Source organism: Erpetoichthys calabaricus, chromosome 5 (assembly GCF_900747795.2).
Source record: "Erpetoichthys calabaricus chromosome 5, fErpCal1.3, whole genome shotgun sequence".
In the NCBI taxonomy this organism is placed as follows: domain Eukaryota; kingdom Metazoa; phylum Chordata; class Cladistia; order Polypteriformes; family Polypteridae; genus Erpetoichthys; species Erpetoichthys calabaricus.
Window position 1 is genome coordinate 206,863,280 of NC_041398.2, and position 13,456 is coordinate 206,876,735.

The 13,456-nt window shown below is 37.5% G+C and overlaps 1 protein-coding gene across 3 annotated transcripts in view; it reads right to left on the reverse strand.

The window, feature by feature from the left end:
• Nucleotides 1–13,456, reverse strand: part of LOC114652192 (transducin-like enhancer protein 4) — a 194,357-nt gene that overhangs the window by 16,404 nt on the left and 164,497 nt on the right. For all 3 annotated transcript variants that reach the window (XM_028802439.2, XM_028802438.2, XM_051928051.1), the window contains exons 13-15: nucleotides 13,075–13,268; nucleotides 8,700–8,776; nucleotides 5,778–6,027 (exon numbers count right to left, since the gene is read on the reverse strand). In XM_028802439.2, coding sequence (XP_028658272.1) covers nucleotides 5,778–6,027; nucleotides 8,700–8,776; nucleotides 13,075–13,268 — 521 coding nt within the window. The remainder of the gene's footprint in view (nucleotides 1–5,777; nucleotides 6,028–8,699; nucleotides 8,777–13,074; nucleotides 13,269–13,456) is intronic.

Below are 13,456 nucleotides of genomic sequence, written 5' to 3' on the forward strand. Positions count from 1 at the left end.
GACTCGTTGACTCTGCAACTAATCCTTGCGTGTGCGTGAGTTGCGAAATGTAAACAATGGCAAGATGGCATCGACATGTCACAAGGGAGCGAAGCGAGTGCAGAAAAGAAAACACTCGGCAGACAATGTTTTGCGCATTATCGCGGAGTCGGACTCTGATTTTTCAGAATCAGATTTTATTGACAGTGATCAGGAGATCGAACAAGAGAGTGAGAAGCCGGCATCAGCTGATCGGACACCAGCCGATGCCGCGCCAGCTGATCCGCTGCCAGCTGAACGCATTCGCGCAGCCGATGCATCTACGGCAAGGTTTGCGTGGGAGGAATACACAGACATTGATCTGTGGGCTACCGGACTTCACAAGACGGCATGGCTTGCTGTTGGACACGACAGATCACCAGCTGCTGAACTACTTCAGGCTGCTCTCACCTGATGCTGCTTTTCAGCTACTGTCAGACGAGACAAACAGGTAGGCAGAGAAATTTTTTGAATCGCGGGCTGCGCTTGCATTGCATTCTCGTTTTTCAAAGTGTAAACCCACAACAAAAGACGAGATGAAGCGTGCTGTGGCATTACAAATAGAGATGGGACAGAACTGGTGATATAACTTCAGAGAGCATTGGTCCAAACGTGCTTTGTCCCCTGGTGGCTTTGGACAGGTTATGCAGCGTGATGATAGGTACGTGATGCTGCAAAGTTTTATTCAGAAAACTTGGTGGCAGTGGCATGGCACGATGGCAAACTGGTGACTTGTCTCTCTACAGTACACACTAACAATATATGTGAGAAAGTGCACCAACAGACAATTGAAAAGTAGGCACCAAAGCAACACATATTGTAAGCAGTGCAAGGTGGCAATGACTGAAATTGGCTGTTTTGAGCGAGATCAGGCTTTGCAGGACTTTGCTGTGTAAAATGTATGTGATATGTATGTGAAATCATAGAGTATGCAGGCTCATACAACATGCAAGACAGTAACATTTGTCAAAAGTAAATATTTTTTGTTGATTTCAATTGCTTTGTGTTCTTTTTTTAAAAAAAGTTTTTGGAAAAATATTCAGCCCTGGGAGAAAAGAAACAAAAAAAAAATTAGCCCTAAAAGAGTTAAAGGGACAGACACTAGTTGCCATTCATAGACCCACTCCCTTTCCTAGTGCATACCAAGATACCATAAAACATCACAGAAGCATCACCACAATTGCATACATTACAATTTGATTGAAAAAAATACCTGTTTTCTAAGCCAATTCCCGTTTTTATCAAGCGTCTTAGAATTACTCCTAGGAATTGCTCTAAAGTCTACTAAAGTCCAACTATGATAAGAATTTGTCCTACCCCAGAGTAGAACATGAGTAGTAGTTATGAAGTTGTCCTACATCTACTCCCATCTAGAAGTAAGAGTTCAAATTTGATAATAAATGACATTACAATTTTATGGCACCCTGGGCCACAAAAATGGCACTCATGATAACATTTTATAGTTTTCCGACACTAATGATAAGACTTCAACGCAAAGATAATAACAGTAATTTCCCAAGTAGAAGAGGAGGAGGAAGAACAAGGAAAAAATAATAAGGTAGGATATTGCACTAAGGTGCACATACTGAAATTGTTGGTAATTCGCATCAATATCAAGAATAATATTGTAATGAGCACCGAGATGGAAATACCAAGACACACAAACTAAATGACAGCAAAGCCAGACTTTCAGAAAAATCACCTTCTTGCTGTTATGGCCACAGGGAGAGCTTTATGAAGCAATGCTTACTGATACTAGTCATGGCTATTCCTGCATTATTACAGAAGCTGCGTTCACTCTTTCAATGTTCCCGATCATCTTTCAGAGTCGTGGGATGTGACACTCACTGTGATCCACCCTAATCTTCAGTGAGGCTCTATCCAATTTCCTGGAAGCCTCTATCTGCCTTCTTAAACCTCCACAGAATTGTAAAGTGTACCTGTGTGGCATTATTCTGTCAATCACCCATCCAGCCCCACTTATCTTCAGGGTAATATAATATGCTGTTTACTACAACTCACATTCATTACTACCTGTGTGTTTACACTGTGATACCGCTTGCGATTCACATATGTGTGCTCATCCACACTTGGGGAAATGATCTTTATGTGCGTGCCATCAATCATACCAACAGCTCTAGGAAAACCAGAGATTTGCATGACTGCAGCTTGCACACTGTATAAATTACCTCACATGGAGAGCTAGGGATCCATATAAATCTGCATATTACCTCATGGCTGTAATGGCATTTAATTTTGAGAAATGGCTGGTTGCAACAAACCCAAATCATCGCTATTGCAAAGCTGCATTTTCCCCAAGTTCAAAAAATGTAGTGCTGCCAATACTTTCTACGAAGATGGAGTGATCACATAACGTACAGGATTTGTTATGAGTAATCAGTATCTTTTTAGAAATCCATTGTTGTCCACCATTTCCAAAATTCAATCTTTCCCGGGATATGCGTGTCAATCTCTGCCCAACTACCATCTTCTGTAAGCTGTTTGCGAGTTAGGATAGCTCATAAGCTCTCCTAAATCCTGGTGAAGTTCAGAGTAGTTTACTAAGTTACAAAAATGTATAAATGCTTTTACTGCTGCTCCTAAGAGTATCACCAAATTTGCATTGCACTAAGATGTTTGAGCCAATTAAGATTGCTTTCTTACTCTGAGATGCTTAATAAATATGGGATCAGATCTCCCTTTGGCAACACTGTTCTACAAAGCTAGACTACTAAATGTTCTTACAGTTATAAAAACTGTCCTGCATTAGTTTACATTATATTATAACAACATTATTTGTGAATAATGATGTCATTATAACAGAATGGAGGGAAGAAACACCTTAGGTTGGGCTCACGGTTGAAAGCCCCCTTTATTGTTCTTAATTCTTTAATTATCAAATCTGAGAATTTTCTTCCAGGAATATGCAATGCTATATTGACCCCTGAAAAGTCTTGACGTGCATATGTGATATACAATACATTATGTGATGAATCTTAATAGTAAGACAATATATAATAATGCAATGTTATGATATTGTTTTGTAGAATTCTAGTATCTGAAAACCAATGAAATGAAGAGATACCAAATATGTTACGTTCGTTGTGCACAAGAAGTCTGAAGGATAAAAAAAATGCTTCATATGCTAAATTATCTCCTATTTGAAACAGCTCTATTTTAGCTTCCTATCAAAGTGCAAGCACCAATTTGTATCAGTTAGGGTCACTGGAAAACACTGAAGGGTGTATATGGCTCACAACATGTTGAGATTTTGACCTTTGCTTAGAATTGAGTAAAAAATATAAGTAGGCTGGCTGCTATTCCGAGCATAGGATAAAAGAATCACTAAATAATGTTACTATAAACAGTGATTTAAATTGTCATTTATAACACATACTAATATATTAACAAATCAATTTCGGATTCAGAACCATTCAGAATAGTCTGTGCTATTTTGGGGTAGATCTCTTCAGTGTTAAAACCATTAGTGTTCTTGCCTGAAATAAACACCATTTGGAGTGCTAAACTGAGATCGAGCCAAGCAGGGTGTTGCTGACTTGAAAAGTAGTTCTGTCACAAAAACCAAAAATTAATAAATAAATGAGAAACTTTTTACTATGGGTGGCATGGTGGTGTAGTGGTAGCCCAGCTGCCTCACAGTAAGGAGACCAGGGTTCACATCTTGGGCCATCCCTGCGTAGAGTTTTCTTGTCAGTGTGGTTTTCTAATGAGTGTTCCGGCTTACTCCCACTGTCCAAAGATGAGCAGTTGAGGTGAACTGGCAATACTAAATTGGCCCTAGTATGTATCTGTGTGTTTGACCTGCGATAAACTGGCGCCCTTTCCAAGATTTGTTTCTGCCTTTCGCCTAGTGTTAACTGGAATAGACTTCAAAAGTGTGACCTTGATGGACTAAGCGGGTTAGAAAATGACATAACTCTCTGCTATTTTAAACTACTTTTTTCTTTATGTTGACTTATCACCACATTATGTTAACAAAGTTTACACATACTTTGCTAATTATTTTTGTCACTGTTGTTGCTGAGGAGATTATCAATGCCAGAACCCACATTACATCTTAGCAATTCAACTTATAATACTGAATATTTAATGAATTATTTACTGGCTTTATTCTTTACATTACAACACTTTATGAAACACAAGGACTAAATTAATAATTATTTCAGACAGCACCATCACAATATAGAGCAAGTTAAAAGAACTAACGGTACATAATGGAAGACAAAGTATAGCAACAATTTGACAGGAAAACATATTGTCACACAATCAATTAAGCATCATACAGGCAAATTAAAAGTACCACTAAAAAAGTTGTAGCAATAGGTTCATTTAGAAAATAACTACTAAAATTACATCTGCAATAAATAGGCACTTGAATGCAAGTACAGCTAAGTTTTCTATATGCAGAAGAATCTCAATTTTAAACCATAAGTATGATTTACAAGAACAAAATGTCACTTTTCATGTCTGATACTTTTGCACATATATAATTATCAATTTAGAGCGCTATCACTTTTTGTACTTTATCTACCATTTAATTTATTCATTTAGATTACAGGTCATGTTCTTTCTGCTGTTTTTCAAAGATGATTGTAGAAGTACATTTAGCAAAAGGTATCCTATGTACAAAAATCCTAATGCTACCAGCAAAAGATATGCATTTGTTCAACTGGTTAATCTAATTAAACACCTGATATATGAGCAGCACCGTGAAGCATTTGCACTTTTGCTACTACTATGGAATGAAGCTGCTATTCTGTCCAACAAAAGGATATTTGTCATTGAAACAGAAATAAAAAGTTCAGGGTAACACTTAAAAACATAGAATTCTATTTCTTATCCATCTACTTTTATGAATTTTATTTATTCAGTATTCGGTTATGGGGGACTACAGACAATTCAGCAGGCATGGGCACAAAGGAAGCGCGTTGCCGCACCCACCACACGACGAAACAGCTCGGGAATCTGGTTGGTAAATACGAAATTATCATCTATCTGCCACAGCCAGGTGTTACCTGGGCATCCTCCAGCCACGAGGGTCCCCAGCAATGAGGATCCTGTGAACCAGATCGCACTCGGGGAATTATGCTACATGGCCATAATGTTTTAACTGACACTACCTCACAATGAAGGTAATGAGCTTCATTCTGGACTCCTTGAGCAACCGCTAATTCGACACAAAATCACACCAGTGGTACCCAAGGATTCTCCGAAGAGACACAGTACTAAAGGAGTCCAGTCTTCGTCTCAGGTCACTGGATAGCGTCAATGTCACGTCTTGCAACCATATAGCAAAACAAGGAACCTTTGTCCTTTTGCATAGATATCAGGAGTGCCACATACCCCTTTTCCAACGACCTCGTGACCTCCAATGCTATCCCAATCCATCTATTGACTTCATAGGAGGAGTCAAAAGAAAAGCAAAGCAAAAATAAAAAAAAAAGCCATGGGTGGGATCTGTACATCACACAACACATCTATGATCAGTTAAACTGGGCAAAAAAACAGCCAAACTGCACACCACTGGATGTTTAGGCAGTTTATTAAGAGGCCAAACCCATCTGTTATGTCTGTATGTGTTTCTCAACTGTTTTTTTCCCCTCTCTTTCAGTAATATTGCATCCAAAACATGAGCCTGACCTTATTAACTTTGTTATAATCTAAAGGCATCCCCTACACAATATCAAGATATTTTAAGAAAGCAACCCACTATATATATAATGAAAGTGCCTTCGTACCAAACAATCCAGCTGAGACACTGGGCTCTTGTTTCCAGGGTGACTGATGTCCCAGACTTTTACACAGCCTTTGCCGCCAGTGTACACATGTCTTGTGGGGTTGCTAATGGTCACAGCACACACCACTTCTCCATGACTCAAGGTATTGATTTGACGGGCATGTCGGGGAATACCTGGACCAATCAATGCATCTGGAGGAAAGGGCACAGGCTGCATCTGTCCATCAGCACTAACATGAAATGAATAGGCGCTGAAAATGAAAAAGAGCACATACATGATTAGAAAGACCAATGATAATATAAAATGTTGTATATAAGCAATGTATTAGATTTCATCTTATATAAAATTTTTAGTAGAATGTAACTTTTTAGGGAGATTTCGTTGAAATAAAATCAAAACTTTGACTTTGTTTCAGTAATCAATCCTGACGACACTTGATTTTCTTATAAAACATGTGTTATGGCAATCAGCCTGTTTGTTCATGTGCTAATTATTCTTTGAGGTTGGACCGGATACAAGAATACAAAATGAGTAAGGCAGTGAAATAAATTTGGTCTAGTCAGTTAATTTTAAATTGGATACATGCTCAAAATCAAAATCATATAACTGAAACGATAAAACACTAAACTACATTTACATTTGTAATCAGAATGACTTTAGGAAAAAATTGCCTCTAAGTGACATGAAGTTTAAGTTTGTAATGGCTACCATACAATATGGTAAACCAAGCAGATGTGCATGGAGAAAATATGTGTAATGAATGCTACACAACTGTGCAAAAGATGCAATCTGTTTCATCCCCACATTGGAACAGGGGCAGTAATTGCATGCAGTCAAGTCAAATTTACCTTGAATTTTTAATTATAAAACAACTAACAAAAAAAGAGGCGTGTGGTATAGCGGGTCCACAGCTCTCTCAGCAAAGACCGTTTTAAATAAATAATCACTGTGCTCGCAGCGTAGTGAGGGGGTGTGGTAGTGTGGCTGAAGCGGTTCCCGGGTGGATTCGTGCTGCGGACGTTTCTCACCTAAGTGCACAGGTGAGGGACGGTCCACTCCGTAATTGTTCCCGGGAACTGTTGATTGGCACAGCTGCCATGTCCATTATAAAGAGAAGCCCGAGATGGTTAAGGAGAGGAACAAAAAAAAATAGAATAAAATGGGAAAAAAGACGAAAGAGAAAGAAAGACAGAGGTTGCTGGAGAGAAGAGATAGAGAGAGCCGGTGCGGGTGAGCGAGTGAATGCTCGCAGGCAGCTGAACGGAAGCCTGGTTGTTAGGCCGACACCTGGGAGTCGTAGTAGTGGTCGCTCCCACTGAGTGATCGAGTAGCGGGAGTGACCAGTGAAGGGCGACTGGCCGCGTAAGGCCAGGATGGCAGCGGGAGTCGGGAGGCTTGGTGGAGAAGTCCTTGACTTGAGCGTCCTGGTTGTCAAGGACTCCAAGTCTCGGGCCTGGGATGAGCGCACGACCGAAGCCAGGATTGGGAGGCCTCCAGACCTGTGTGAGAGCAAGAAGGACAGCTGCAGAGAGTGTGTCTCGCCTGCTGCGGGGCCCAGATGGGTGAAGCGGGTGAGACACTAGGGTAAAGAAGCACCGGGCTCTGTATGGTATTTTAAAGGACTGCTTCCAGCATTGTTTTAACCTCTATTTTTAAAGGATTGTTTTTCTATGGTTTTTAAGCTCATCGTCTTTTAATGGATTATTTATTGGTTGGACTGCACTTTTTTACTTGAACACTTGTTTCTTTTGTTCTGTTTTAAATAAAAGCACCTTTGTACATTTGTATCATCCCTTTGCTATTATTGCCTCACTGTCTAGCTCATCGGTAACATTACCGATGGTGTTGGGTTCAAGGGCTCCCGAACAGCGGATGGGAGCATGGAGCAGAACCTGTATCATCACAAGGTGATGTAAAGAATGTTATCTACCTATTCGACAACAGTTTTTTAATTATATTTTTGGATATTCAGCCTCAAATATGAGTGCAGCAATACCTATGCACCTCTGCATTTTTATAACTTTATACCCTACCATGCTTGAAGCTCTATTGTACAGTAGGTGCATAAGTTTTGTCATAGCTTACTGTTAATAATGTGCTGCCACAAACATATCAAAAATTGTATGCTACTTGTTACTATATATATATATATATATATATATATATATACATACACATCCCATAATTTTTCATAGTATATAACTAAATATAATTAAACTCCTATAAAAGCACTTGCTTTATGGATTTCATTAAAAACAAATAATAAGATGTACACAATTTACAACAGCAGCATTTATTTATATAACACATTTTCATACAAAAAAGTATCTCGAAGTGCTTTACATAATGAAGAAAAATAAAAGATAAAGTAAGAAATTAAAATAAGACAACATTAGTTAACATAGAATAAGAGTAAGGTCCGATGGCCAGGGAGGACAGAAAAAACAAAAAAAAAAAAACTCCAGACGGCTGGGGAAAAAAATAAAATCTGCAGGGGTTCCAGCCCACGAGACCGCCCAGTCCTCTCTGGGCATTCTACCTAACAAAAATGAAATAGTCCTCTTTGTATTTACACCTTGTTTAGTGTATTACATAGAGTCAATCTTAAAAGTTTCATTGATTACAATGTACTGTACATATCTAGTTTGGAAAGAACACGCCTCAAACATTTATTTTGTTTTTTGTCTTTGCTGTTGGATACTTTAATGTGCAAAACTGCCTCATATTTATAATGGGAATAAGAGTTAAAAACTGCGGTGGGTTGGCACCCTGCCCGGGATTGGTTCCTGCCTTGTGCCCTGTGTTGGCTGGGATTGGCTCCAGCAGACCCCCATGACCCTGTGTTCGGATTCAGCGAGTTGGAAAACGGATGGATGGATAAGAGTTAAAAAATGATTAAAACAAATGAAATACATAACTTACGGTTTTCCACCAGGAATGCCAGTAAGGTTTGGAGGGATTCCAGGTACTCTCATATGATGATGTGGATCAAACCCAACCTAAATGTTCAGAGAAACAAAGTGGAGTGAGGTAACAAAAAAAAAAAGTGGTTAAGACTTTTTTTTTGTTGTTTATTTGAGTATACAGTCATATGAAAAAGTTTCTTTGGATTCTTTGGATTTTTGTTTATCATTGGCTGAGCTTTCAAAGTAGCAACTTCCTTTTAATATATGACATGCCTTATGGAAACAGTAGTATTTCAGCAGTGACATTAAGTTTACTGGATTAACAGAAAATATGCAATATGCATCATAACACAATTAGACAGGTGCATAAATTTGGGCACCCCAACAGAGATATTACATCAATACTTAGTTGAGCCTCCTTTTGCAAATATAACAGTCTCTAGATGCCTTCTATAGCCTTTGATGAGTGTCTGGATTCAAAATCTCTCCAGTTCAGTTAAATTTGATGGCTGCCGAGCATGGACAGTCTGCTTCAAATCATCCCATAGATTTTCGATGATATTCAAGTCAGGGGACTGTGACGGCCATTCTAGAACATTGTACTTCTCCCTCTGTATGAATGCCTTTGTAGATTTCAAACTATATTTTGGGTTATTATCTTGTTGGAATATCCAAGCCCTGCGTAACTTCAACTTTGTGACTGATGCTTGAACAACCCCAGTCCCTGAACTAGCCACACAGCATGATGGAACCTCCACCAAATTTGACAGTAGGTAGCAGGTGGTTTTCTTGGAATGTGGTGTTGTTCTTCCGCCACGCAAAGCACTTTTTGTTATGACCAAATAACTCAATTTTTGTCTCATCAGTCCAAAACACTTTGTTCCAAAATGAATCTGGCTTGTCTAAATGAGCATTTGCATACAACAAGCGACTGTTTGTGGCCTGAGTGCAGACAGGGCTTCTTTCTCATCACTCTGCCATACAGATGTTCTTTGTGCAAATTGCGCTGAATTGTAGAATGATGTACAGATACACTATCTGCAGCAAGATGTTCTTGCAGGTCTTTGGAGGTGATCTGTGGGTTGTCTGTAACCATTCTCACAATCCTGCGCATATGCCGCTCCTGTATTTTTCTTGGCCTGCCAGACCTGGGTTTAACAGCAACTGTGCCTGTGGCCTTCCATTTCCTGATTACATTCCTTACAGTTAAAACTGACAGTTTAAACCTCTGAGATAGCTTTTTGTAGCCTTCCCCTAAACCATGATAATGAACAATCTTTGTTTTCAGATCTTTTGAGAGTTGCTTTGAGGATCCCATGTTGTCAATCTTCAGAGGAGAGTCAAAGGAAAGCACAACTTGCAACTGACCACCTTAAATACCTTTTCTCATGATTGGACACACCTGTCTATGAAGTTCAAGGCTTAACGAGCTAATCCAACCAATTTGGTGTTGCAAGTAATCAGCATTGAGCAGTTACATGCATTCAAATCAGCAAAACTACAAGGGTACCCAAATTTTTACACAGCCAGTTTTTCACATTTGATTTAATTTCATACAACTAAATACTGCTTCACTAAAAATCTTTGTTTGGGAAACACCCCAGTACTCAGATGTTCCTAGGAAATGAAAGACATACCACTGTTATCTTTTTTGTTGTAAGTAATTTATTTTGCAGGCTGAGAGGGTTTCCCAAACTTTTTCATATGACTGTATATATTTTACAAAAATAATGAAAGTGTATGATTTTAGTTAATTTTGATAAGAACTGAATATGCACATATCTACCTATAGGAGGCTGTAATATCAAGTTTTGGATATGCAAAAAATCTGTTCATCATTTCAATGCTATTAGGAAAACTATCTGACAAGTAACTTAGAAAGATTGCTTTTTCGTAATAAACCAATCAGGAAAGAAAATAGAAAAACACTTTCCTTAAAAAGGGAAATCTACTGCATCTGTAGTTAATGTGTAATATTTAAACACCGATCACAATTTGAAGTAGATGGGCCTTAAACATACAAATAAGTGATAGTATTTACTAAATAAAATATATTAAGAATTTCAGAAGAATTTAAAAATCAATCATTTGACACAATAATAGAATATTGGCAAATTAAGACAATTAAATTTTGTCCCATCCAATTCATTCCAGACGTGGACCATTAAGATACTCAAAGAAGTCTTCCAGACAACCAGGGTGATGGCTAATTGTTAATTATTCTGAGATACCTTCTTCTTGTATACTACGTTTGCCTATTTTATCCAAAATCTGTATAAACTTCAAGTCAGTATCTTGGTAGATTCTGCATGTTTTCCCAATGTCTGTACAGTCTTGTTCTCCAAGTGCTCCAGTTTTCCATCCTATACCCTAAACACAGGTATACTACAGGTTACCTGGCAACACTTAAATGTCCTAGCATGAGCAAATGTGCCTTGCTATATAAAGACCAGTGCCCTATCCAGGTCTAGTTACTGCATTATGCTAAGTGTTAAAAGGATGAGACTCCATGCATTTCCCAAATGGTTAAAGTGTCGTTTGAAAATATTTAGATAGATACCTGCATTAAATTCAACGTTAGTTTTATTAAATTGCTTCAAAAAATGTAAATATTAACAAACCTTATTAACTAAAAAAACAACACATTTATTTTCAGGTTCTTAGTATAAAAAAGTGAAGTACTGAATTAAATCCAGACATTTCAATTAACTTTGAACTTCCATATTTCTGGTCCTGTTTGTAAACTAGTTGAGGGGTGTAAACATGTAGAGACTGGTAGTTCAGATAAAAATAAATAAATAAATAAATATTTGAGCAGATTTTGACCATAAAACTTGCCAGTCTAACAATTTTAAAGTCCACATAGTTATTCATGCAATGCATGTTTTCTGACTTACCACACATTATGCAGACATTTTAAACAGGCTTAATAACCTATACAAATTCAGGAAGCTTTCGCTATGTCAAATTACCAGAAACAAAAGGGCTATTTAAGATGTCTTTTCTGCTGCTCAAATGAATTCACTTCAGGAAGAAGTTCTACCGCAAATAGGCTTGTATTACAGAGGCCCTTAAACTCTCCAGGAAGACTTTATGCAGCTGCACAATTCATAAAGCATATGAAATTATTAAAAATGGTTTTGGCTTATCACTTCAAAAGGTACATAATCTAATTACAGGAGGGTTACTTTTTTTAGACACAAAATACAGCTGTACATATACAGAATTTCATCAATTCATTTGTTAAGTTTCTGACTTAACATTTATGTTCTGATTTATGTAATTCAAGAACAATTTCTATAGATTAATAATTATTTCTGGAAGTGCTTAGAAATATACTGTATAACAATATTTCATCTGAAGTAATATTAAAATTATAAATATGCACATGGTTCAAGCTGTTATTAAAGTCAATTTTAATTTTACCAAAAGTCTCTGAACATACAACAGCTTTATAATACCATAAAGGCTTTTAGCAACATTTTTAATATACGAGTATAATTATAGTGTAAAGCTTTTTTTTCTAACAGGATTCTTATATATATGTATTTTCAAAACGGAAGAACAAACACCTCAGATACTGTTCATAAACAATGCACTCCTTTGTCTCTATGTATTTCTATATAGTTATTTCAAGAAAATTGATTAAAAAAAAAGAGGTCTTGGGCTAAATTTTTGAAAGGAACAATCAAAAAGTGAAAATGATTATATTTGATTTGCATAAAACAGGAATGCATTTGCATTATTTTTTAACACCTTAACAGCCCTTGCATCTTAATACACTTCTGCCATCAATATACAAACCTCTTAATGTTGTATCATTTTTATTTATCTGCACCGAAAATATCACAATTCCTGAAGCCTCAATATTAAAAGTGATTCTAAATTTTTCAGCCCATTCTGTTAATCAGTATATTGTGGGTTTTACCAAAAGTAATATCACAAGCTGTTGTTTATCGTGGTGCTACTACTACTAAATCTGTGATGATTTGAGCCCTCCCAACCACAAAAATCAGATCATAGCACTCTGTTCACTTATGAGAAAAGAGGCTGATTACAGTAAACTGTTCACTAAAGCTGTAACTGGAAAGCAAACTCAATCTGCTTGCATCTTGACTTTATAATATGGATTGTGTGCAGACTACTTATGGGGCATCTAAATGTGCATGATAAAATAGCTTATGATCACTTTGGGAGTGTATCAGGATATGGAGCATTACTTGTGTTTACAAGTTGCCTTTACATTTAATTCATCATTGTAAAACTACCACTTACTACATATCCCATTTCTATCACAATTACAAGTTAAATAGGTGCTCGGGATAATGTAGGAAACTGGATTTCAGTCAGAAAACACTTGGTTGATTTCACAGAATTTTGATGCTACTCACCACCTGAGATCGCCCATAGGCAGCAGCTGCGGCTGCTGCAGCTGCAGCGGCGCTCATCTGTGGAGAGATGTTATGCAACCCAGCATATGCAGTACCAGGGCTGGTCAGTTCTCCATTCATGGCAGCATGAGGCACAATACCAAAAGGAGCAGGATAAGGGCATGGCACTGCCATGGGGGTCCGTAAACCTGAAGCTAAAATAAATATAAAAAAGTATAGAATTTTTATATTATGCTATCACAGACAATCTGTAGCAAAATACAAATATCTGATAAAAAAGTGAGAGAGTAGAAGTGCATGTGGCATACTAAAACTCTTGCTTTGTTTTTTAAGAACATTTAACACATCAGCTTCAAATTATGTCACAAGTATTTAAGCATGC